The following is a 27,155-nucleotide window of genomic DNA, read 5'->3' as shown; positions in this document are numbered from 1 at the left end:
TCTCTCTCATCCAGCACCAACCTGGCACCCTGTTAATAGCTCTTTGTTGCAGTTTTATTTCCTGGCAAACATCACCCAGGCATTTCCTCTTATTCTCCTACATTTAAGCCGTGTATTCTAACAAATGATCCCACTTATCTATGGCTTTATCATTTATTGTAACTCCTCCCTTTGTCAGCCGATTATGTGTACCAAGCACTATTTCTATCCAGTTCTTATATTTAATTCCCTCCCTACTCATTCAAGTACCTGTCGATCTTTAATTTTTCTAAAATCAGGTTAATTAACTAACATGAGTACAACTTAAATTGCAGTTCTGTAATCAGTATTTAGGTACATTCAATGTTTTCTCTCAAAAGTAAGCCCACTTCAGATTAATCCTAAGGCTGCTACAACACAATTACTATGTCACCTCTTACTGTATTTCTTTGAAGTATTAAACATGAGTCTAAGAACCTCTGTGTGGTAAAATATTGAAACAACAACAAAATAGATATTTATTAAATAGAATGAAATATTATTAGCCTAGTTGATTTGTTTGTATGAATTTGGAAGTGATAACAAAAGTATAACTCTTTTTTGTTAGACTTTTTTTTTTTAATGTTTTTTATTTATTTATTTTCAAGAGAGCACAAGCAGAGGAGGGGCAGAGAGAGACAGGGAGACAGAATCCAAAGCAGGCTCCAGGCTCTGAGCTGTCAGCACAGGGCCCGATGAGGGACTTGAACTCACAAACCATGAGATCATGACCTGAGCCAAAGTTGGATGCTTAACCAACTGACCTACCCAGGTGCCCCCAAAATATACCTCTTTAAAAACACATTGTATTTTAGACTTACCATCGATTCAGGGTGACATCTTTTCCAACTAAACTAAATTAGTGATACTTCACTCCATTAATAGCATGTACGAAGCTTTTGAATTAGGATAATGACAAAGAAAAAGGAAAAAGAATATTTTCTCACGATGATGTTTATGAGATTTTAAAACCAAATCCCCTCAGAATTGGAACTGTCTTACTCTCCCCAGCTATGGTTATATGTATTTTAAAACTTTCAACAGGGTGGTGAGAATGTAGGAAATATCTAGTTTATTTGGCTCACAATTTTCCTTCAGAGACTAAGAGAGTCTAGTAAATCTGTACCAAGATAGAGTGGTGACTAAGAATTTTAATTTTTAATTTTTAAATTTTTTATTATTTTTTTGAGAGAGAGTGAGAGCGTGTGTGGGGAAATGGCAGAGAAAGAGGGAGACAGAGGATCCGAAGGGGACTCTGTCTGACAGCAGTGAGCTCAACACTGGGCTCGAACTCATGAACTGTGAGATCACGAACTGAGCCAAAGTCAGACACTTAACCAAGTGAGTCACCGAGGTGCTCCCTGAATAAAAATTTTTAAAAGTTGTGTTTAAACATAGTACTCAACCTGTGGAAATGATTGTGAGAAACATTAATAATTCTAAAATTGATTAGAGAATTGGAATAAGAGATTCAGTGATAATAGTTAACTATGAATATCAACATCTGGTGTTACAAGTAAGTGTGAGTTACGATTTTCTAAACTTATTTACTAGTCAAAATAATAAGTGAGCAACTGGGAGAGACATATAGATTTTAAAAATATTTGACAGTAGAGGTGTCTGGGTGGCTAGTCAGTTGGGCGTCCGACTCTTGATTTCGGCTCAGGTCGTGATCTCACAGTTCATGGATTCGAGCCCTACGTTGGGCTCTGCAGTGACAGTGCGGAGCCTGCTTGGGATTGTGTCTCCCTCTCTCTCCATCTCTCCCCCACTTGCTCCCTATCTCTCTCTCAAAATAAATAAAAATAAACTTTAAGAAAATGAATTAAAAAAAAAAAACATCAATCACAGTAGAGGACAGACATTAGGGAGCTGATGCCAAATTGTTTATATGTGCTGGAGTAGTGAGGCGTTTGAATAAATGTTGCTTCCTTCTATCATTTAAATTGATTTCAGTCCTTGGTCTTACTAGAGAGGAAAATATACTCATTTATATTATGACACATTCCTGGGAGTATAGTCTTCCCCTTTAAGATGAATTCACAAGATTTCGTCCTTAGGAAGAAGAGAAAGGTGGCTACGGTTGAAAAGTGCCCTTGGGCCCGGTGTTCACAGGGTGCGGTAGGCAGGGAAGAAAGCTGGCCTAAGTACTGGCAGGGTCAGCTCTGAGCATAATGGGGAAGTAAAATATCTCTAGCTTTGTTGCTGGCTACCTCTAACTCTCCTCTCTGCTGACCGTGAAAAAAAGCATACGTTCTTCATTTTCCCAGGAGATGAATATCCCAATAATCCAACTTGGTACTCATTCACACCAAGGGGAAAATGATTAATAACACTTTAATGTCTTACTTCACCTATAAAGTGACTAGGAGTTAAAAATAATACACAAGGCCTCAATGAAAAAAATGTTGACACACTGTCAAAGGATATGAAGGAAGATCTTAAGCAGTGGAGAACAGGTAAACGCTCTTGGATGGAATGAGTTCATCTTATAAAGTTGCCAATTCTCCTCAAATTAAGTGATAGCCCAATCAAAGTTTCTTCTGAGTCTCCACCCCTCCGGAACTGGACAAATTTATTATAAGATTTATGTAAAAAATATATGAAAGCCCATGAATAACAACGTCAGTCTTGAAAAAGAGCAAAGAGAGCAGAATTTCCTTTCCAGATACAAAGATATTCCTCAGTAATAAAAATATTATGGAACTGGCTCAAGAATAAATAAATAAATAAGTAAACCAACCAACCAACCAACCAACCAATGGAACAAAACAGGTAGCTCAGAGCTAGCTATTTGTATATGGGAAATACGCACATAATAAAGGACTCGCCATTTAGTGAACTGTGTTGGGATAACTGACTCGCTACATGGAGGAAAGTAAACTGGATTCCCTACTTTCCGTCATCTACAAAAAGCCATTAAAGACTTGATTGTAAAAGGTAAAACCATAAATAGAAGAAAAGACAGAAGAATATCTCTGTGACCTAGAGGTGGAGAGAGACTTTTCAAACAAAGCCTTGAAAAGTGCAAACCATGTAATAAAAAATAATGTCTTAGATGTCATCCAAATAAAATTTCTATTCAACAAAAACCAAACTAATGAAGTTAGTAGAATGCAAGTTGAGAGGAGAGTTTGTTATGCCTACAAGCAAAGGAGATAATGTTATGAAATATACAGGGAACGCCCAGAAATCAACAACAAAACCCCAAAGCCCACTAGAACAATGGGCAACAGATGTAAACAATCAATTCAGAGAGGGGGGAAACTCAAGAGGCTCCAAGTGTGTGAAAAAAGAATTACAACAATAATGAGATAGCGTTTTAAACTTCCAAAAGTTGGCAAAATCAAAGCTGGATTCAAAATCGAAGAAAACCAAAGAAAACAAACCTTAGTGCTGTCTTTCTGGAGAGCAGTTTGGCAGTATCTAGAAAAAGGCAATGAACTTATCTTTAAGACCAGGTAGACCTACTCCTGGGTAACTATCCCGAAGATGTTCTCAAAAAAAATACCATTATGTGACTTGGATGAGGTTGCTTAGTGCTGCAGTGTCTGTAGAGTGCAATTGGAGATGGTTTAGGTGCCCACTGAGGCGGGGAGAAATAAGTAAAGCGTGGATATACACTGCTGAGTGGCATGTTAGAAAAAGGGTCTGCACATAGCAACATGGATAGATTGCAAGACCACAGTGCTGAGTGAAAGATTAAGAAAGAGAACCATTCCTATAAAATAAAAATACCTACGCATGCTCAACAACACGTGACGTTTTACAAGGATTCAGAAATGTGTATAAATACATTAGCCCAATGGCCTCTGGCGGGTGTGGAGGTGGTGATGTTGTGTGGTGCAGAAGGAAGGAGGATTAGGAGGGTGAGATCTCTCTCTCTCTGTCTCCGTGTCTCTCTTTCTCACACACACACAGTGGGACAGAGAGAGAGAAAGAGAGAGAGAGAAACTTGCAGGGAACAATGATCATGTGTGTTATACTGAGGAGTATGATGAATACACAACTTTTTACCAGACACCTGAAGTTCTATTTCTCCTGGAGAGATGTATACTTTATTTTTTTTTAACGTTTTTATTTATTTTTGAGACAGAGAGAGAGCATGAACGGGGGAGGGGCAGAGAGAGAGGGAGACACAGAATCTGAAGCAGGCTCCAGCCTCTGAGCCATCAGCCCAGAGCCCAACACGGGGCTCGAACTCACAGACCGTGAGATCATGACCTGAGCTGAAGTCGGACGTTTAACCGACTGAGCCACCCAGGCGCCCCAGAGAGACGTATAAAGAATGCATTGTGTTGGGGTGCCTGGTTGGCTCAGTTGGTCAAGCGTCTGGCTCTTGGTTTTGGCTCAGGTCATGATCTCACAGTTCGTGAGTTCTAGCCCTGCACCGGGTTCTGCATTGACAGTGTGGAGCTTGCTTGCGATTCTCTCTCTCTTCCTCTCTCTCCCCCCCACCTTGCTAGTGCTATGTCTCTCTAAAAATAAATAGATAAACTTAAAAAGAAAAAGAATGCATTGTGGATTTCTGAGCATCAGTCAATGAATTGAGAAATAGTTTCATCATGCAGTGAATATTTATGTGCCAGGCACTATCCCGGGTGCTAGGGAGAGTAGAGCGAGACAGAGAAGGCTACCTTCTGGTTAGGGATTCTGGTTAGCCCTTCCTGGCATTAGAGCAGGAAAACTGTTGCATAAATCAAAGATGAACAATGGGTATGTCTGTCTGGGTCTGGGAAGCCAGGGTTGCTGTTTATCTAGGGTGACTACTGGAAGACACTTGAAAATTCACAAGGGAACAGCTGAAGAGAAGGCCTTTCATGATCTGAAATTATTTAGCACCCATTTGTCTCCAGTTGTTTTTTCACAGGAGCAGTTTTATACTGTATCCACAACCTCTCCTAATAACAAGGGTTTTTGAGACTTCTTGTTCAGCAATCCTAGAGCAGATTTTCACGTTAGCGGGTTTTGGTCAAGTTCACTGAAGCCTAAGATCTTGGCTCCATTAGCACTTTAATATTTATTTATTTATTTATTTGGAGAGCGAAAGTGGGGGAGGGGCAGAGAGAGGGGGACAGAGGATCTGAGGCCGGTTCTGTGGGCTTTGGGCTGACAGCAGGGAACCTGATGTGGGACTTGAACTCACAAACCACGAGATCATGACCTGAGCTGAAGCCGGAAGCTCAACCCACTGAGCCACCCAGGTGCCCCAACGCTATCTTTTTGATGTTTGTCCCTCAGGACTAGATAGTGAATAATACGCATGTTGCTGCTGTTAAAGACTGGTTTGCAATTTTCTGGCACTCTGTTTTTGTTTCACAGCTATTTATTCCCTATTCAGGAATAACAATGAAGCTGGCAAGTAGTACTGCACCAACCCCAACTTTAGAAGTACTGTAAAGGCAGTTCCAAATTACCTCCATGAGTGTTCCCAAAGATATTTAGTGAATTATTTAAATACACAGATCAACGTCTTTTTTGTTGATTTCTTTTTATGTGTCTGGAGCTGTTTTAAGCATTGGAGATACGAAGATAAAAAAGACTGAGACTCTTCCCTGGGAAGCATATAATTCGATAACGTCAAAATTTATTTTCCCAGAGATCCTGGGTGGCTCAGTCACTTAAATGTCTGACTCTTGGGTTTGGCTCAGGTCATGATCTCATGGTTCGTGGGTTCAAACCCCACCTTGGGCTCTGTGCTGACAGCATGGAGCCTGCTTGGGATTCTCTCTCTTTCTCCCTGTCTCTCTCTCTCTGCTCATCCCAAGCTCTCTCTCTTTCTCTCAAAGTAAATAAATAAACTTAAAAAAACCTTATTTCCCATGGGAACAAAATTATGTATGCTGGTCAGATTCCCAGGCAAGCTAACAAAAGGCTATTTAATCCATAATATAGAATAAATCAGTGCTAACATAATTATACAGAATTTTGGAAAAAAAAAATGGCCATATCTCATACAATAGGAAATTGGATGAAAAAGAGTTTCCTCATCTTGGACTCATAAACAACCTCAAGCAAACATTTGGAATGGGTCTAGTTTCATGCACTCTCCTGAATCTTCCCTTTTGCATCTTTCTCCTAAGGCACCCTCCCAAATGCTCAGTGTCCTTATGCTGTTTTAATCCTGTGGCTCCTCATCCGGGTCTGTGCCATTCTACCAATGCTCAAGATTCAATTACTCGCTTTCCTTCTTCCAGTTCTTCAGCATTCCTGGTCTTAACTAGTTGGGAGGAGAAAAATCTGAACAAACTAATTTGCACGTTCTTTCCCCTAGCACATGCTCCCCATTCCCACCCTTTGGGAGGGGTTCCAGTTGAGTTTTTAGGTATTATTTAGAATTCATTGTATTTTTAGGGGTGCCTGGGTGGCTTAGTTGGTTAAGCTTCCTACTCTTGATTTTGGCTTAGGTGATGATCTCACTGTGAGTTTGAGCCCCAAGTTGGGCTCTGCACTGTAGGTGTGGAGCCTCTTTGGGATTCTGTCTCTCTTCTCTTTGCTCCTCCTCTGCTTGTGCTCTCTCTCTCTCAAAATAATTAAATACACTTAAAAAACTTAAATAAACTTAAAAAAAGAATTCAGTGTATTTTTAATAATTCAAAGTCAACATATAACCACTATATTGCCAGGTTCTCTTCCTTAGACATCCATACACATAATAAAAACTGTTATAAGATTTTTGGAGGGGCGCCTGGGTGGCTCAATGGGTGAGCATCCTACTTCGGCTCAGGTCACGATCTCATGGTTTGTGGGTTCGAGCCCTGCTTCGGGCTCTGTGCTGGTGGCTCAGAGCCTGAAGCCTGCTTCAGATTCTGTGTCTCCCTCTCTCTCTGCCCTCCCCCTCTAATGCTTTCACTCTCAAAAATAAATACATTAAAAAATAAATATTTTTGGAAATATTATTTTGAGACTTAACTTGTGTGTTGTTTAGAATGAGAACAGGTAAAATTTTAAGATAAACTACTATAGCCACTGTATTCTTAAAATATTTGCATGTTAAGAAAAATGGCAATTAGATTGTTTAGCATTAAGGTCTCCAAATTTAAACTGATACTGATTATAATTCAATAAAAAATTGTTTTAAGTAATCTCTACATCCACCATGGGGCTTGAACTCATGACTTCAAGATCAAGAGTCACATGCTCCACTGACTGAGCCAGCCAGGCGCCCACCCCTCAATAAAAAATTTTACGATATATTTGCAGCCACCATAATTGTTAATATTTAAAAGTCACAGAATGGGAGGAAAACAGTGCTTAGATTAGCCAACACTATTATTTTAAAATTTTAAGTCTTCCTCAGGATTCAGCATATTGAAAAAAAGAGATAAAATTAATTTTAAAAATGGGATTATCTCCAAGCTATCATTATTCTTTATTTTAGAGCAGAGGATATAGGACATGGGTCCTTTATTTCTTATCACCTGTAATGAGATAAGAATCTATGAAGCTGGTAGGAAAATGAGTCCACAACCAAAATGTTTACTCAGCTACTACGGAAGATCAAAAACTAGTATGCTGAATCCGGAATCTGTGAAGACAAAGCAATTGTTTTCTTTGAAAAATAAGTGGGGTTTAGAAAATTTCTGGGATTTATCTGTAAAAACACCTTCTGGGCCCTAATAGTGACGTTTTAGGGAAACACTCACATTTCGGGGTGGGAAAAATAGGAGGTAGCGTTTTGTGGGCTCTTCTGGTGGTTAGGTAGTTCTCAGAAGACAGTACTGGAAATTAGATAATTGCTGATGTCATCTTTTTCACAAAAAAACGTGTTCTGGGGGCTATAAAAGCAGCAGCTTTTCCCTTTCCATCACAAGCAGAATCGTTGAAACAGGTAAGTGTTTCAGCAAGCTTGGTTTGAAATGATAACTTCTTGATGCCTCATTGTTTTCCCTTGTAATCTTGCTTCTTGTTCTCTCCACACCAGGTTCTCCTTTTCTAGTCGCCATTTGTTTAAGTTAGAGGTGTCTGCGATGGCCGCCCTGCAGAAACCTGGGAGCTCTTCCCTTATGGGAACTCTGGCCGTTAGCTGCCTCCTTCTCATTGCCCTGTGGACGCAGGGAGGATTGGCTGTGCCCATCAGTTCACACTGCAGCCTTGACGGGTCCAACTTCCAGCAGCCCTATATCACCAATCGCACCTTCATGTTGGCTAAGGAGGTACTCATCTCAAACTCTCTCTCTCTCTTTCACATCTATCTACTTGGAACCTGAGAGTTCCAAAAATTTTCTCCAGGAAACTACTAAAATATTTAGGAACCCATCATCTATCCTCACTGGTAGACCAGAGATTATTTTCTATGTCTCTTTAGAGAATTTTTGGAGATTGGGCTTTACCAGAAGACCTTCCACTTTGGCCTTGAGGATATGTAGGTTGAGCTTTACTCCAAAAAATCCATTTATTAGCCCACCTGACTTTTGTTTTTCCCTTTACTCCTCTGTGCATTATTTTAAACTCATGCACACATCTGAATTCTTTCTTTAGTCTTCCTGGGGCTGCTCTGGGGAACGTGGATAGAATGCATCTCTACTCACAGACTTTTCTCCTATCTCCCTGACGTCCAGGCACTTTGTCTTTTCTTCTCTTCCAGGCTAGTTTGGCAGATAACAACACAGATGTTCGTCTCATCGGGGAGAAACTGTTCTACGAAGTCAATGTAAGTCATAGTCAGGATGAGCAAGGCAATGTGTCATCCATGGTTATTTGGGTGGTGGTGATGAAGGTTTGGATCTTCTGGATGCCCCCTACCATGACCCCTGCTGTTCCACTTTTGCCTGCAGATGGGAGAGCGCTGCTATCTGATGAAGCAGGTGCTGAACTTTACCCTTGAAGAAGTGCTGCTCCCCCAATCTGATAGGTTCCAGCCCTATATGCAGGAGGTGGTGCCCTTCCTGGCCAGGCTCAGCAACAAACTAAGCCAATGTGTGAGTTCTTCTCCTACCCTAACTCCACCCACTCCTAGCCCGCCTTCCCCCCCTTCTTCCCTTTAGAGCCCTTCCACGCCAACCCTCACTGCCCCTACCCAGGCTGGCAGCAAGAGGTGCCTCAGCCACACCATTACAGGAGTGATTTGGAGTCAGAGTGATTTGTTTTTGCTTTAATTGAGTCACATTTTGAATTTATGGTGATGAAGGGTATCTGAAAGACAAGAGCACAGAAGGCTCCTCTGTTCCTGGGAAACAGCAACTTAAGTTATGTGAGAAGAGAAAGGTGTTGGGAGCTGTAGGAAAAAATGCCTAGATGTGGAAATGGTTCCTCTGAGTAGAGATGGAAGGGATGGGAAAGAGAAAGGGTAATGGAAAGATTTAACATTCGGTGCTGGGTGGGCAAACATGGTTGCCCTTTGGATGCTGCAAGAAGTGACCGAGTCAGAGGTGTATGACCTTGATGGCTCTGAATATTTAAAATTTTGAAAAAAGATTGGGGTGGACTGGGTGGAGCGACGGGACTCAGTATTTATTAAGGAGGGCCTACTGTTCATCCAAGACATACTTTATGTCCGTTTCTTGTTCTGAGCGTGCATTTTTCGTGAGGGAGAGTTAGGGTTTTATTCTTCACAGAATTTGCATAAACCACTCCACTCTTTCCACACACTTAAACCTCAGTAGGATTTCCCAAAGGTGAAGAGAGGTTCCATGTAAGGGAAATGACTGGATTTGGGTGTCCAAGGGAATTCAAGAGCTGTGCAAATCTAGGTCACTGGTGAAATCTGGGTCATTGTGGGCAAAATTGCTAAGAACTTTAATTCCAGGTGCATTGTAATGCACCTCAGTTAGGGACACTCAAGTTCATAAAGCTAAAATAAGTGTTTTGGTTTTCATTTTGTAGCATATTGACAGTGATGACCAGCATATCCAGAGAAATGTGCAAAACCTGAAGGACACAGTGAAAAAGGTACTACTAATAACTATTAACGCTAAATTATTAAAGAGGAGAGACACGTGTCACTTTCTTTTTCTTCCCTTTCTTTCTTTTTTCCCCCTATGGACAATTTTTTACTTGATTCGCCTACCATTGGGTTGATCATTTAGGTGCATATACGTAGATGTGTCTGTATATTTATAAATAAGCTTCCCAGTTTTGCAAATCCTAGAATCCTAGAACCGGCTGGGAAATTAGGTCTTCTAATCTCATCACCCCATGTTCTGGGCATGGCCAGTAGCAAAGCCAGGGCTACTAGGCAGATCTCCTGAATACTCTATGCAACACTATTTCCAGCAGCAATTTGTGTTGGTTTTAGTTTTATTAATTCTTCAGGAAATTTGAGATTCCTATTAGCGTGTAATCTGAACAGGCACCTGTTCAAAAAACAGAAAAGCACCTGGGGGAAAATTTATTTGAGGTGATTTTTGAAGTCATTGATTTGATGGTTTAAAACTCGGAGAGAGAAGCCCAGAACAATCATAATAAAAGAGCTGGGCTTATGTAGGGGATGAATCTCTGGAATGATTCATGCTTATATTTAATCATCATCGTACAATACCCAACAGCTGTAGATTTTAATTTAAAAGCAAGAGTGAGCCACCCCTAATTTCTTTTATACAGTTTCAAATAGAATGAAATGTTAGTAATGGCTTTCATATAGTGAATGAAAGTCTGAACTGGGAATAATCTTTTCTTCCTCTCTCTTTTCCCCTTCCTTTCTGGTCTCCTCCTTCCCTCAACAAATTCCCAGTGAGCATTTATCTTATGTAGGCTACTGTATATTCGAACAGTGAATGATACTGTCACGTGGCCTATTTGGGGAAAAGAACAATAGTAGAAAGCTGAGACTAGCAGTTGTGACTCATCCAAAAACCAGTGGAATGATTACTAGCAGCGAAAGTGATGCTTTTGCAGACAGGCACAGTTATACCTCAGAAGCACGAAAGCTTTAGCCGATGGAATTTTCACTAACAGGTGTAACCTAAATTTTCTTTTCCTTCCCACTTGATGCTTCTTAAAAAAAGGATTTCTTCCTGATCATGATTTCACGAATGTGTCTGTTTCTTCCTTGGATAGTGGAAGGCTTTGTAGCCTTTCATTGTGAAGATCAATTCTCTTGTCATATATCGATTACCTCGATGTGGAGGGCTGGATATTAGCATGCCATTGCAAAGAAGTGCTTTGCACTTCTGGTCTGAAAAATTCCTGACGTCAGTTTACTTTGTTGGCTTTAGAAAAATGCAGGGTGGGAGAGAAACATCTGACGGTGATCCATGTGGGGAAACAAATTTTAAAGCATTTTTTTATTTAAAAAAAAGCATTTTTTTAAAACAAATTTTAATCCATTTTGGGAGAATCAACTCTTGCAATGGGGTGCCACCTAGAAGAGCGGTTATGGTATTTTTGTTTTAACCCTGTAGCTCCAGAGAGCATAGGCAAGAGAGGAACATTACCCAGAGGAAGCTCAACGCCAGAGATAACTGTTCAACACTGGCTGAAATGGGAGGGCGGTCTTGGAGGTGTTATGTCCCTGCCACTGCAGGTACAAGCAGAGAGCAGGCTGTGGTAGAATGGATGATAGACAGTAGGGCAAGCTAACTTCAAACATTCTTTCTAGTCTTGGCAGTCTTGGAGGTATAAGAAATATCGCTTGGCATTATGTCAAAGGAAGTATGGACAGGTGGAATGATGGAAGACAAGAGGAAGAGAAAGGAGAACAAAGCAGAGAGGACAATGATGGCTTACGGGTTTCCTTGAAATACTCTAGAGCACATTTAATAGATTAGATGAATTTCAGAGGAGAATGCTTTGAACTTGAATCTGAGTTCTCTCTCTTATGGAGTTTGAAAGCCTCATTTACAGCCTACCCGGAAGGAGGAGGAGAGAAGTGGTGTTATAGTGTGTATCTGACTTTCTACTAATTAAAGCAACTGGATGGGACTTATTTGGTATTTTCCCTACAAAAGTGAAAACCTGTTGTTGTTTTCCCCCTTTGTTAAGGAGGTGAGAACAGAAGAAGCTCACGTGTATTGGTAAATGTATAGTTTTGGTACAAAAGTGTGTGAGCTGAGCTGTTATAATTAGATGGTCATAGACTGTAGTGAGGCTATGAGGGAGGGCAGAACATAGTGGGGGCATTCAGTCCTGCAGATGTCTGCACAGCTCCCATCCGCTTGCTCTGGTTAGGAAGTGGCTTTAAACAGCTTCATTAGTGTAGATACAACTGAGATTTGATGCCCGTTGGTGCCTTTAGAGTTCAGTTAACCATAATTTTAAGCTCTATGGCAAATCAAGTTATATTCTGCTAAAAGGGTATTGTTATTAGTCTTTTACAAAAGGCAAAAACTTGGTTTTTGTCTCCAGCAACCCAACCATCTTTTTCTAATTTGTTCCTCTTTAAAAAGTATGGTATGAATGCTCAAATACTCATGTGTTCTTATTTTTACAGCTTGGAGAGAATGGAGAGATCAAAGTAATTGGAGAACTGGATTTGCTGTTTATGGCCCTGAGAAATGCCTGTAATTGAACAGAGCAAAGCTGGAAAATGGATGACTAACCCTTCTTGCCCCTTAGAAATAACAAGATCCCTTAAAGGTTTCTTTTACCAAAAGGAAAATGGGAAGCCAAACTTTTTAATCATGGGTGGATTCTAAGTAAACCCTGCTTAGCTTAAAAAAGAGAACAATGTCACCTGTGTCCACAGGATCAGAAGGTAGACCTTCCATGCTTAATGAGAATTATTGATAAAATTTTATTGTGGTTGGTGTTTTATACCCAGAAACTTATTTTTTTTAAAACAATTGTCTACTCCCATAAAAAATATTACTTCCCATTCCTTTAGGGAAAAAAAATCCCTAAATAACTTCATTTCCAGAATCAATATTTATATTTATGAATTTATTTATTGTTGTAAGTACACATTTTATTTATGTCATTTTAATAATATAGATTTATTTATAGAAATATTACATGATATTGCTACTTAAGTAAAAAGCTAATATTTATGACAGTAATTATGGAGCTATGTTTATTTGACCTCAATAAACACTTTGATATCCTAAATCTTGTGGCTTTGTGATTTGTTTCCCTTTAATATCATCATCATCATATAAACATTCTCATTTGCTAAATGGGCCAAGAACCTTATATACTTTTTCTTGAATCTAAGCCAGTTAGGTAGCTGTTAGTATTATCTCTATTTTAAGGATGAGAAAATTGAATCAGAGACATGTTAAAAAAACATTGGGGAACTTTAAGTAGTTGACCTGTATTGAGCTAGGTCTATGGGATTTCTGGGCTTTCTTTTATATTGCCTATGTAGATTTATTATGTTGATTCAGCATGTATTTCTGAAAGGAAAACAGTAAGACACAGAAAAGGATCCATTGGCATCATTACCAGTTTGTGGATAAAAGAATGGGGTGATGTTGCTCGCAGAGAAATACACGTAGCCCCCGGTGCTATGGTGGAACTAGATTGAATCTATTAAGGAAGGCATTCTCCAGTGTTCCTGTAAGTCAGGAAACAAAGTAAAGGGGAAATGGACTGAGTTCGGGGACTCTCCCAAATTTGTGCAATGGTTTAAAAAAGAGAAAAGAGGTAGAGCTAGTTGGATGAGCTCTATCTAGAAGAATGGACAAATGACACCAGCGTTGAGGAATATACAGTTCTTTCCACAGAAGGTGAAAGCCAGTGGTCAGGAGAGGTCAGTGTGTCAGTGGTTGACTGTTTACAGTATTTCCTCCTCTGAAAAGTCAAGAATCCCAGGTTTATTGTATAGGTCACTCACCAATCATTTGCCAAATTCTTGCAGGGTTAGGTCAAACCTGGTGGTGACTGGTGAGCACATATGTAAATGGTAAGTTCATTCACAGGTTAATTGAAGTTAATATTTTTGGGTGTGGGCTGCAAATACTAAGAGGTACCCCAGCTAAGCTTTTTAATACAATTATCGTTATTTCTGGGATAAGCTGGAGTTTTGGACTTTTTCCTCTCTCCTTCCAAATGAATCTCAGGGTAATAATTTGAGAAAAATTTGGGATTTTACGTATTCTTTTTGAGAGAGAGACAGAGAGAGAGAGAGAAAGAGAGACAGAGAGAATGAATGGGGGGAAGGGCAGAGAGGGGGACAAAGGATCTGAAGTAGGCTTTGTGATGACACAGAGAGCCCGATGTGGAGCTCAAACTCACGAGCCATGAGATCATGACCTGAGCCAAAGTTGGACACTTAACCGACTCAGCCACCCAGGAGCCCGTGATTTTACTTATTTTTGACCAATCTTCTAGGAATTAAGCCATAAATGGAAGAATACCCTTAGAATTGGATTCATGAATGCTTCCATCTAGGGCAAGGAGTCTAAAATAAAGAGATTTAAAAAATTCTGAATGCTGATGAACATAAAGCAGAAGGTACCAGGATCTTCTTCAGTTCTCAAGGGCGGTTCTGGCAAACTTTGCAGCTGCATGAGATAGTCCAAATTTCCCACAGGGAGTCTTGACATAATCCTTGGTACTTGCTGTAGCAATTCTTTTGCATTTGGCTGGCACTATGAGCACTGCTCTTACTCTTGGCGTTGGCAGAGGCCATGGGTGTTTCCTCCCTCCGTAGCAGATGGCAACACCTGGGTGTTGGGGAGATTCATCTGTGAGGTTGTATGAGACGCAAGCCCCCAGAGACACTAACCAGCATTCAGGACTGATGAGAAGCCACTAGAGAGTTTCAAGCATGGGAAAAACTTGATATGACTCATAAAGATCGCTCTGGTATTGGATGGAGACTAAGTTTAACAGGGGTAAGACTAGAAACAATGCCAGCACAATGGCTTAGGGAAGAGGTAATGATTGCACTGGAGTGGATGAGAGTAGAGCCAGGGAAACTGGTGTGTGACCTTCTCTGTGACACTTAGTTTGGATTGCTTAGGAAATAAGGGCTCTGTGTAGGTCATATACATTAAGAAGAAAAGTGATCTGTTAGTTCTTTTTCTGGCTTTTTATTTATACTATATTATTCGCTAGTATGTAGTTCTCCAGACAGGAATGAAAGTAAAGACAGACAGGTGATTTTGTTCTGAAAAGAGGTCAGGATTTTAAGATTTGAGCGAAGACACATATCAGATGAGAAGCAGTGATACCAAGGGTTGAAAGCCGAGGTCCTCTTGTCTCTGAGGCAACCACAGCTACAGTGACTTTATCTTTAAAATGTACTTTCAGTGAATGCTTATTGTTGATTCCAATTTTCCACTTTCTCTCCAGCTGCTTTTGGGGAGGGGTGATTTTCCCATATTCTCTCCTCTCCTCCCACCCCCCCCCCCATCTCCGTCTTTTCTTTGCCTGCAAAAGCACCTCCCTGACCTCCCGGCTTCTCCCTCCCCAAGTTCACCCCTCCGCGCTGCGTATCTGCTGAATTCTGTGGTTCAGGTTGTGCAGATTGTTGTGTTAATCCTGCAATCAGTTTTCTAGGTGTGCAGGATGGTTTAGTGTTGGTCTGGCTGTATTTCATGGATGCAAGACACAAAAAAACTTCCATGCTGTTCCGCCACCTTGGCTCCTCCCCAGTGAATGCTTATTGTTGAAATAATAGGTGGAGAAAACTGAGATGATGATAGATCCTTGTCAGCAAGAGAAAAATCATACTGCCATTACACCACGACTGCTGGGTAGACTGTAACTGGACCAAAGGTATGGACTAGATTGTCTTGTCAATTCACTCAATAGTCTTGTCAATGGAAAACTACATCAACTGGAAAAGACAGGATCCTCAAGAACTTCATTTCCATAGCAATAAGGTTTTAAGTCACTTTACCAAGTGAAGGACCCCATCCAAGGGAGGTGCAGGCAGAGGGTAAAGGAAAAATGGAATGAGTGGTAGAAGAAGGAATTCACAATTATTAACGTAGGTCCTGTGAACAGCTATAAAAATAAGAACTATAGCAGATAAGTTTTCCATTTGTCCTTTTTTCCCCTTTTCCCTTTCCCCCACCTCTTATATGAAGAATACGGTAGAAGTTATTCTAGTTTGCAAGTGGGAATATAACCACATTGATATTGTCCTGTAACTACACAGTGGTTGATGAGATTCTAAGGGTTTCCTGTGCTGGAGACCTACATTTTTCACCTCAGCAAATCCAAGAGTGGATGCTGAAGACAAAAGAGATGGGTTGTGCCAATCTGGCCATCCATATCCATCTTCTGTTCTCTTGCACTCTCTGCTCTGTGCTCACAGAGGCTGACGTATACGACATGCCTCATATATGTGTTTGTTCTCTGGCTTTCGATTGCATGTGGCAAGTGGGAGAAGTTAGCTGGAGATTGAAGAAGGGCGGAATACTTATTCCTCTGGGACTTCCTGCCAGATTTCTACGCAGGTTGGTTGTATACTTCTACCGAATGCCGTAGTTCCTTGCAGATAGCTCTCTTCCATGTTGCTTTCTTTCCTGGTTTTGGAAATTGCTCTCAACCCTGTTTCCCAATAGGCTTCCAGCTATTTTTAGCTTTAGGGCATTGCACTGCTTCTTATGGAGTTCCTTAAACTCTTTCTACACCTTAGAAAAATTAATCCCTTATGAAACTCTTCTCTATTACCCAGTTTGAATGCAACATGTTTTCTGCTGGGATTCTGATCTATATATTCCTTTTCTCTCTTCCATTCTCTCCCGAGTCACATAGCAGCAAGATGAAGTCTGTTAATTTAGGTATCATCCATGGACAATAAAGAAAGCCAGTTTTTGGCATATCTGAGTGGTCTGTAAATTTTGACCCTGCAACAAAGCAAAATCAGAAACAATAGTATTTTGAATTCTAAAATCAAAACACTTTCTTTAATTAAAAAAAAAATCCTATTTATCCAACAGATTTCTCCATGGGGGAAGAGAGGCACTTGCGGCAACATGCAGGAACTAAAGAGCTCTCTCCTTCCCTCTGGGCCAGGAGTGCTCTTGTTCCTTTGGAGTCTTTCTCCTCTCCCCTGCTTTCATGCCAGACAAACAGGGGTATCTTTAAATCAGGCTACCACGCCAGCTAGGGGAAGGGAGAATTATTACACTTGAGTAATTTCCACGGCTCTCAACCTTGTGTTTTGGTTGTCTGTCCTGTGTGCGGCCCCTTCTCTCTCCTCTTTTGATCCAAGATATTCAGGGTGACCCTACATGCCTATTTTAGTCACAGTCTCCCCTTATTTCTATGGGGTTTAACTGTCTGGCTCATTCTCTGCATCCCATATCTTACTTTCGCGATGCGTGTGCAGGATAAGCTCAATACCATCAAGAAATCGATCTGTTGTGCCCTTACTAGCCTGTGCTGTTTCTCTTTGAAACCTGCATGCTGTGAGATGCTCTGCTGAGCTCTTGTTTCATCTATGACATTTTCCACTTGCCATTGCAGCAGATGCTATTTTTAGGCACAGTGACTGCCCAGGAACTTTATGATTCTTACATTGCTGTTTGACTCAATAACACCCTTAGACGTTTCAATTCAATTTAGTTCCGTAAGCAACTGTTGAGATCATAGGGTAGCAAGATCTTGGACTAGGGACTATGAAAATAGAAGGTTAGATATAATTTGGATGCTGTCCTCAGGGTGCTGACAGCCTCGTGAAGAAGACGAACAAATAACTGCTCAGGCACAAGTAAAGGCAAAATAGTAAATATTTTACACTTTGGAGGCTACATATTATCTCTGTTACATGTTTTTTCTTCACTTCCATCTTCCTCCTCCTCCTCTATTCTTTGAAAGTATAAAACCATTTCTTAGCTCCTGGGGTTTATAAAAACAGTCTGTGAGTCAGATTTGGGCTGTAATTTGACAACCCTTGGCTTAGATCATTCATAGTTCATTTTCCAGCATTAGGCACAAAAAAATTCTGCCAGCAAGATTAAAAGGGAATGGTTTCATGGGTAACTAATAAGATCTGCTCTGAGTGACAGGATGGCAAATGAATTCAGCATTGAGTATAAACCAGAGTCAACAAAAATTACACTTAAAATTAAATTTCCCTATCAACTACAAGTTGTTATAGCAAAACCATGAACTGTAATCATTACTATAATAATGTTTTATCTTGCTACCCATTGAAAAAATAGACTTTATTTTGTTAGAGTTTAGGTTCAGAGCAAAATTGAGAGGAAGGTATAGAGATTTCAAATATAAGCATATATATCCCCCCCCCGACATGCGTCAACTTCCCCAATATTGACATCCCCAACAGAGTGATACATTTATCACAACGGATGATCTACATTGTTGTTAGCTATTTTTGATAACAATGAATTATTTTTTTTACAATGGAAAGTAAATCTTTGTAAACACATCTTATGGGTCATCTCAGATTCTCTTGGTCTCTCTTGTTTTCAACTGCTACTGCAATGATCATTTCTGGCTCCTTCTGTCACTTTGAACTCAGAAAAAGTGCTGTAGGGCAGATTATGGTGTCTGCTTCCCCTGAAGTGCTGAAGGGGCCAGAGGCATGAGAAGTTAACTATCTATTAGGCAAATCTTCAAGGGAGGATGCTGGCATATAATTTTCATCTTCTTCTTCCCTTCCTTTGGTCTGATCCCAGGCATAGTGTTTCTATACAGCCTGTTGGAGCCACCCAACAGACTGGCCCTCTTCATAAAACACTGGCCAGCTTACTAGTGACCACCATGAGGTGCTGGCCATCCTTGTTGGCCTCATTTTTCTCCCTTCATTTCACTGCTCCTAATAAAGGATCAGCACTCAAGCTTTGCTTCAGGCTCTATTTTCTGGGAAACCTGGGTTAACAAGATTCTTTATGAGAATCTAGGCATCATGATGTTATGGATTTTGGCTTATTCTGTTCACTGCCTACATGTTACCTGGCACATAACATGTGCTCAATATATATAAGGTACTTCTCTCTCTCTCTCTCTCTCTCTCTCTCTCGTATGTAAGATCTGCTATGAGCAGCAGAATGGCATATACATGTATACATATATGTCATACATGCATATATGTGCCATATATAGTACGTGTGTGTGTGTGTGTGTATATATATATATATATATATTTCTTTCAAGACATGTTTTGAAAGAATGAATGCATTGATTCAGGGCGGAACCTCTGGAAGACACTAGCACAAAAACGAGTTTGTGGGAAGGATAGAGACCTCTTATTAGCTGATTCCTGCCTTCAGAGAGACCCAGGCCTGCAATACAAAAAGCACAGATGTGTTTAACTGCAGGCAAGTGAACAGCTGGTGTGTAGGGAGCAACAAGAAAAGATACAGAACAAAAAGGAGAAGCTGGCATCAGTCATCACAGAGCTGCATGAGAGGTTCCTGTCCAGCCTAGACGAGCAGCTGGTCTGATATCTTCTGTAGACTTCTGGTTTGGCTTGAAATGCAGAGGAGAGACAGGAAACAATACAGAAGGCAGGGGAGGGGATACCCACTGTGGGCTCTGCAGAGATCTTCTAGACAGCATTAGATGATAAAGAGCTGCTTGTGGCTGCCCAACATAGCTCAGAAGTGGGTCAAGAAGAAACATTTAGAAAGGCCCTCCCAAAGCAGAGTTATTGTGCCAGCACCCAAATCTCTTCCTCCCTCTTCCTTCGAACTCTGACTGCCCTTTGGTCTTTTCTCACCTCCCAGGGCACTCAGTGGTGATCACGTTGGGGCGTAGTATTTATTGAACACATACTCTGTGACAGTCACTGTTTAGAACAGGTGTAACAGCAGTGAGCAAGAAGACAAAAATCCCTGCTCTGATAAGAGCATAGATTTTTAGTGAAGGAGGTAGTAAACAAAATGCATAAATAAAATATGTCATATGTTAGAGAATGATAAGGGCTTTGAAAAAAATAAAACAAAAATGAAATAGAGGAGGGGGGTGTGTGGTTAATTACTCTGATTTCCTGGGGCTGTGGTAACAAAGCACCACAGGCTGACTGGCTTAAATTACAGAAATTTAGGGGCGCCTGGTGGCTCGGTCAGTTGAGCGTCCAACTCTTGATTTCAGCTCAGGTCATGATCTCACAGTTCATGAGTTTGAGCCCCACATCGGGTTCTGTGCTTGACAGTGTGGAGCCTGCTTCGGATTCTCTGTCTCCTTTTCTCTCTGCCCTTACCCCACTCATGCTCTCTCTCTCTCTCTCTCTCTCTCTCTCAAAATAAATAAACATTAAAAACAAAACAAAATAAAGCAAACCAAAAAACCCCAGAAATTTATTTTCTCACAGTTCTAGAGACTGGAAGCCTGACATCAAGGTGTCAGAAAGGCTAGTTTTTCTCGAGGCCTCCTCCTTGGCCTGCAGATGGCCACCTTTCCTCTGTGTATGTCTGTGTCCTAATCTCCCTCTTCTTATGGAGACACCAGTCGTATTGGATTAGGGCCTACCCAGAGGACTTCGTTTTAACTAATTACCTCTTTGAAGACCCTATCTCCAAATATGGTCACCCTCTAGGGTAGTGGGGATTAAGATTTCAACGTACGAATTTGGGGGGAACAACGTTCAGCCCATAGCAGATATCCTGGGAAAGCCTTGCTGAGAAGGTGGTATTTGAACAAAGTCCTCAAAGATGTGAGAGAGCTGGCCATGCAGGTTTGTAGGCGGAAAGCATTGGCCTCGGAGACGAATGTGTGCTTCGTGAGTTCCAAGAGCATCAGGGAAGTGTTGTGGCTAGAGGAGGAGAGCAAAGGGACAGTGGGAGGAGCTGAAGCCAGAAATGGAAGGGGAACAGGCAAAATCAGGCAGGCCCTCAGGCCATGGAAAGGACTTTGGCTTTTACTCTGAATGTGAGAGCAAGTCCTGAAGGGGGAAATCATGTTGCTGGTGGCCTGTAAGTTCAGGTTCAAATGCATTGCTCAGTCTGAGTAACTTTCTACTAGGTGTTTATGCTGATTGCCATAGGTCCCCAGGGCTGAAGAGAAGGACAGATGATTGATCCATTTTGATGGAAAAGGCACATCTATTTCTGTGACTCTCACAATCATGATTCCTAAACTCTGTCCCCAGTCTTGCTGTTATTACTGCAAACCTTATTTTTAATGCACTTAGAAAATGAGGTACAAAGGCTGTCTTGTGGTCATATGTGCTCTGACAAAACTTTGGAGGATGCTTGGATTCGTGCATCGTGTATCCTTTCTCTCTCTTCTGCTGGTCTGAGAGAAGGGGACAGCTGTGGAGATCAGTTTTCTGTTCTCCTTTGTGGTGGGTTAGTATAATCGGCTTCTGATTTTTTTAATTTTTGAAATCGTGGTTAGGGTGTCATATTTTCGGCAGGACTTATGGATGATGTGCCTTTCATTGCCAGAGAACGAATGGCCAATATGTCTGATACCAATGTGTCAAAGCCTACAGAGCTATGAAAAAATGGCTATACAAAAAGAGCTCTTGGGATGTATGATAATTTTTTAATAGTAGGTTTATTTTTACATTTCCCATCAGAAGATCTTGGAGTCATACATAAATCATGTTTACTTATAAACCCAGGCAAAATGGTCCAGCGGAAATGCCATTGGGTTTGTTTTCCAAAGACCCGGGTCAAACCTAGGTTGGCCACTTCCTGGCTCCGTGCCTTCAAGGAAGTCATTTAACCTCTTTCCATCTCTGCTCTCCCACCTGCAAACTGCAAAAAAAAAAAAAACAAAAAAAAACACAAGTCCTCCTTTCCCTCTTACAGAACGTTGGGGAGACCGAGTAAAGGAATACTTTGTGAAGTATAACGTTAGATACTTTTATAATGTATATGTAAGGGCTGTAAAATACCATAAGTAATTGTTTTACTGTTCTCGAAGTGTTTTTCTTCTTTTTCCTTTTTCCTTAGGTCACCGTGCCATCTCTTATTTTCTGTAGTGTCCCTCACAACCTCAGATAGTCCCTATGTCCTGCTCTCCAGTGCGGTGGGAGGCCGCGCGGGCGGCGGGAAGCACATGGGCTTTGGGGTCTTGTGAGCACGGATGGAATCCTCCGCCTTGTTGATCTAAGGGTCACCTGGGCATATGATTAAGCTTCCTTGGATTCTGTAAAATGGAGCGGTGCCAGACGCTCTGAAACTACCTAGCCTCCAGCGTAATGAGAAGCTCTCTCTATATTTTCGGGTATGAAAGGGTTCTTCTCCCAACCAGCCCGTGGACTATTAAGTGCTCACATATGACAGTCAAGGCCTGTCTGAATTCCACCGATTCTCGGTGCAGCAGAAAAACAAGTAGCCAGGTCATGATTTCACCTCTTAAAAAAGCATTCAAACAGATCTAAATATGTTTGAAAAGGTGGATGAGGTAGGAGTTTCTTCTTAAAAATGTTTTTCAAGAGCTACTAAAATGTTCACATAGGCAACGTAGTTAAAAAAAAAAACAATTGTCTTGGGGCGCCTGGGTGGCTCAGTCAGTTGAGCGTCCGACTTCGGCTCAGGTCATGATCTCACAGCTTGTGAGTTCAAGCCCGGTGTTGGGCTCTGTGCTGACAGCTCAGAGCCTGGAGCCTGCTTCTGCTTCTGTGTCTCCCTCTCTCTCTGCCCCAACCCACTCGCATTCTGTCTCTGTCTCTCTCAAAAATAAATAAGCATAAAAAAAAACCCAAAAAATAAAAAACAGTTGTCTTCTGGATTAAACAAGAAGGGAAGGGCCAGGCCCTCCCATAAAGCTCAGCAGAGCTATGCCACAGCGGTAGCTTCTTTTCTGCTGCACCAGTGGCCGGACTCTCCTTACTTCTATCTCTCTCTCTCTCTCCCTTTTACCCCCTTTCCTTCTTTCTTTCCTCTCCTTCCCTCCCCTTCCTTTCCTTTCTTTTCCTTTCCTTCCTTCCTTCCTTTTTTTTTACCGAGGTGAGATTCACATAATATAAAATTAACTACTTAAACATGAACAATCCATCGGTATTTAGTACATTCGTAGTGTACTAAACCCCACTTCCATCCAGTTCGGAAACATTTTCATCACTTGCAAAGGGAGGCCTGTACCCATTAAGCAGCTACTCCCCCGTTCCCCCTTCTCAGCCCTGGCGACCATGAAGCTGACCTCTGTCTCTATATTTTCCCATCTGGATGTGTCACAGAAGTGAAATCATAAATATGCGACCTTTTGCACTGAAAACAGCGTACTGTTTTCAAAGTTCTTCCGTGTTGTAGCATATGTGCATCAGCTCTACATTCCTTTTTATCCCTAACATTCCACCGTACGGATGTATCACACTTGGTTTATCTGTTCATTTATTTCTGGGTATTTGGTTCCTGTTTCCTTTTTAAAGAACCTAAGTCAGACAATATAGCTCCTTTGTTCAAATATCCCACATGACCAAGGGTGGAAGCTGAGGTCCCACTAATAGCTTTAAAGGCTGTGACTTGGGGACGCCTGGGTGTCTCAGTTGGTTAAGCATGGAGCCTGCTTGGGGTTCTCTCTTTCCTTCTCTCTCTGCCCCTCCCTTGCTTGCATGCTCTCTCTCAAAGTAGATAAATAAACTTAAAAAAGAAATAAAGGCTGTGACTGTGTCCACATTTCCTCTTCTATCTCACATTTTTCTACCCTCCTCCCTTGCTCTAGGTTTGATCACACAGGCTTCCTAGGTGTATGGAACACACTGAGCGTGCACCTTCCCTAAGGACTTTGCATTGACTGTGCCTTTGGACTGAATAGGTACCCCTGTGACTTGCTCATGACGTTATTCTACTGTTGCTTAAATGTTCCATCGAACCTTCTGTGATCATCCTCTTTACAACCTATCCCCATCCAAGCACCAGCACCACTCCCCCCTTATTCCATTCCATTTTCTCCAAAGCTTCATTTTCCAACTGTACATAACTGGCTTGTAGCTTACATAAGTTATATCTATTATATTTACTTATTGTCTGTCCTCCCCATCCTCTACTATCACGAGGATGTTTTATGAAATCAATAATTTTCTGTTCTGTTTATTGGTGCATACTGAGCCCCAGTAAGCCTGGGAGATAACAAACGCTCAAAATACATTTGGTGAATGAATGAATGAATGAATGATGCACGGGGAAGACATACAGAGTATAAGTCACCCAGCATAGAACCGGGAACACGGGCTAAGACGCTCAGAGGGTTTTCATGCACTTTTCCTCTTCATGCTGTTCCATGAATCCAGGTTCCAGATCCACTTTCTTCCCCCTTCAGACTGTTTAGAGCCCTCTTCATTCCTTCTCTAGCCTGTTCTCATCCATCCCTCTGATGATGTAAACATAAGATAAACATGTTTCCTGGGTGGAATTGTCTGATAGAGGGGGAACTACCTTTTCTGAAAGGACAAAACCCAGATATCATTGTATTAAGTATATTTATCAATCTATGACTATTTCTTATCTCTACCTTCTGGCTCTATCCTGGAAAAAAAATATTGGGTTTCAGGGTTTTTTTTACAAATAGAATGACTAGTTTAAAGTAGATCCACCTACTTCTTATTTATAGCTATGTAGAGTTTAGGATTTCTGATCCTTAGGAATTATGCCAATCACTGAGGTCATTAAACATTATATTTCAACAAATTTAAGATATCATATGATCAAAGCTGCACCATTATTTTATCACTAAGAAAGGAAATAAGTGCTTCTGATTAAGCTATGATGCAGTGCTTGCTTAACATTTAGCACTTGGTTGTTGCCTTGCAAGAAAGTATGTAATTTTGGTCATTCTTCCAAAGACAAATACTTGCTTCTCTAATAGCAGATTTGCATCCCACTGCTGTTCTGTGCCTTTCTGTGAACACATTAACTTTCATTTCATTGCTGAATCATAGTGCAATCTTTCTAAAGATATTTGAACAGCAATTCAACTCAACACACGTACTAACAGCCATGCACACAGTCTGAAGTGGGGACATGACTGGCGACTGCACAGGGAAGGACAACTGTGTATGGGCTGCCTTGGTGATGTAATTATAAGACGATGGATTATAAAACGGGTTGTGATTTCAGAGATATTAAGATGTGGGGGAAAGAAAAAAGCCAAACCGCAAATGTGTCTTAGAGTCAACTAAATCGTTTAGCAATTGAGGAACCCGAATGGGTGTTGTTTTTTTCCTCCTACAGAGGAGAGGTCTCAAAGTGAGCTGTGATTCTCTGCATGAAACCCATTTTGCTCATTAGATATGCTTGACCATCAGAGGGCGCTGCTAGCGTTCTTTTGGGTGTGTGAGGGTGGAGCTGAATTTTAAGGAAAATGGCTGCCATACCGGCATTTGGGAATTGGGGTAGCCAGCTTGCTTTGGGGCAGATCAGTTGTTTAAATGTTCTCCTGTACGTTATGTAGGAGTAGCAGCCTTAAAACATCCACTTAATGGCCCCGGTCTGCTTTCTGGATGTGTGTGGGGGTGAATTGAATTCCTCATGCCTGCATACTCTTTGAAATATGGTCAGATCATTGTTCATCCTTTGCTTTCCTCACTTTCTTCAACCATTTCTCAACACTTTTGAAAGTTTGTGAGAGACTTAAACATTATTCAGAGTATTGCACATGCATTTTGCTGTGGTCTGAATGCTTGTGTCTTAGATTCATACGTTGAACTCTAGACCCCAAGTTGGTGGTATTAGGTGGGACCTTTGAGAGGTGGTTAGGTCATGAGGGCAGAGTCCTCATGAATGGGATTTGAGCCTTTATAAAAGAGGCTCCAGAGAGATCCCTTGCCCCTTCCACCATGTGAGGACACAGTGAGAGGCTGGCTGTCTGCAACCCAGAAGAGAGGCTTCACCAGACTGTGACCACGCGGACATGTTGATCTGGGACTTCCCGGCCTTCACGTCGGTGAGAAATTAATTTCTGTTGCTTATAAACTATCTAGTCGTAGTATTTTGGTATAGTACCTGGACAGATTAAGATACATTTATTATTTGAAAAATAATAATGTGATAGCTACCACTTGCAGGGTGCATCTGTAGCTGCCCTTGTGCTCAGCATTCTATTGATATTATCATATTTTTTGCTCATGACAGCCGTCTGAAGTAGGTACAATTATTGTCCCATTTTAATGACGACAAAAACTAAGGCTCAGAGAGGATTAGCAACTTCCGCATGGCTATACAACTAGTAGGGTAGTTGCATCTGAGTTTCAAAACCAAATCTCCTTGTAACCAATAGCCATTTTTATGTAGTTCTGTATAAGGAACTTATAAAAGTGACATAATAAAAATACATCCAAAATGAGAGAGACTTGTGTTTCAGCTGGTGCCCCAAAGACATCACGTACTTATTCTAATGGCTCTTTTGTTACTTGGGGGCACTTTTGGAACCCCCTGTCGGAATTGTCTTTAGGACCTGGGTTTTGAGTCTCCTTTATCACTTGTCATCCTTTGGGGGCCAGATTGGACTGTTTTTTGTTTTGTTTTGTTTTTTGTTTTCAATGTTTATTTATTTTTGGGACAGAGAGAGACAGAGCATGAACACGGGAGGGGCAGAGAGAGAGGGAGACACAGAATCGGAAGCAGGCTCCAGGCTCTGAGCCATCAGCCCAGAGCCTGACGCGGGGCTTGAACTCACAGACCGCGAGATCGTGACCTGGCTGAAGTCGGACGCTTAACCGACTGCGCCACCCAGGCGCCCCCAGATTGGACTGTTTGAAGGACCCTAATGAAGCTGAGGTGCCAACTAAGATGTAGGATGACTATGGTCCACAGGGAGATACGGTTTTCAGACATAAGGAAATGGCCAGTTTTCTGGAGTTGGTTGTGAATCAAAGCAGAGGCATCCCTGGGATGTTATGATCTTCCTTGGGTCCTGATAGTTTGAGGGACATGAGACATTTATGTAAGTGCAACCAGCAGGAGTTAAAAATTCGTCAGAACACATATTCATTTACCAATATTAGCGATTCGCGTTGCACTTACGTTTTGTTGCCGCACACCAGGGACCCCCAAATTAGCTGCTCAAGGCAGTGTACAGCTCCTGGAAGTATTTTGTGTGGTCCTTTTAGTGCACCCACACGGTGTGTTTACAGGCTGTATAATAATTAGGCAGATTTTAGGTTTGGTGGCAATGTAAGCAATTTAGTTCCGACTGCCCCGTATGCGTTTACCCAGGGTGTTTATGTTAATCCTACACCTTCTGAAAGCATTTGGGCTTTTGATCCCTGGTAGTTCATACTCTTTTCTATAAAGGAATTTTGAATAGTAGGCATCACTCTTCTCAAAAACAAAACAAAACAAAACAAAACAAAACAAAACAAAACAAACACCACCTTGGGATATTCCATGTCTCAAACACCTTTAAGCTACTCCTAGCTAAAAAAGAATTCTTCCTTTTCCTGAATT

The 27,155-nt window shown here is 41.2% G+C and overlaps 1 protein-coding gene across 1 annotated transcript; it reads left to right on the top strand.

Annotated features, from left to right (window-relative positions):
• The first annotated feature begins 7,988 nt into the window (after positions 1-7,988).
• IL22 (interleukin 22) lies at positions 7,989-21,846 on the top strand. The gene is made up of 6 exons (XM_047066387.1): positions 7,989-8,174; positions 8,606-8,671; positions 8,796-8,939; positions 9,844-9,909; positions 12,389-12,458; positions 21,749-21,846. Exons 1-6 carry the CDS (start codon positions 7,989-7,991, stop codon positions 21,844-21,846), a joined length of 630 nt encoding a protein of 209 aa, XP_046922343.1.
• Positions 21,847-27,155: the final 5,309 nt, after the last annotated feature.

Source organism: Lynx rufus, unplaced genomic scaffold, assembly GCF_022079265.1.
Source record: "Lynx rufus isolate CCGP_SWC_20201006 ecotype Redwood Valley unplaced genomic scaffold, mLynRuf1.p SCAF_7, whole genome shotgun sequence".
In the NCBI taxonomy this organism is placed as follows: domain Eukaryota; kingdom Metazoa; phylum Chordata; class Mammalia; order Carnivora; family Felidae; genus Lynx; species Lynx rufus.
The sequence above is the reverse complement of the archived record's forward strand: the minus strand, read 5'-3'. Positions and strand labels throughout refer to the sequence as shown.

What these genes read in the sequence shown, in the direction of transcription:
- IL22 (XM_047066387.1), top strand. Translation starts at nt 7,989, where the DNA reads ATGGCCGCCCTGCAGAAACCTGGGAGCTCTTCCCTTATGGGAACTCTG. An exon ending in AACTGTTCTACGAAGTCAAT is followed by an intron (nt 8,672 to 8,795) that starts GTAAGTCATAGT and finishes TTTTGCCTGCAG; the next exon opens with ATGGGAGAGCGCTGCTATCT. An exon ending in TATGGCCCTGAGAAATGCCT is followed by an intron (nt 12,459 to 21,748) that starts GTAATTGAACAG and finishes TATTTTCTGTAG; the next exon opens with TGTCCCTCACAACCTCAGAT.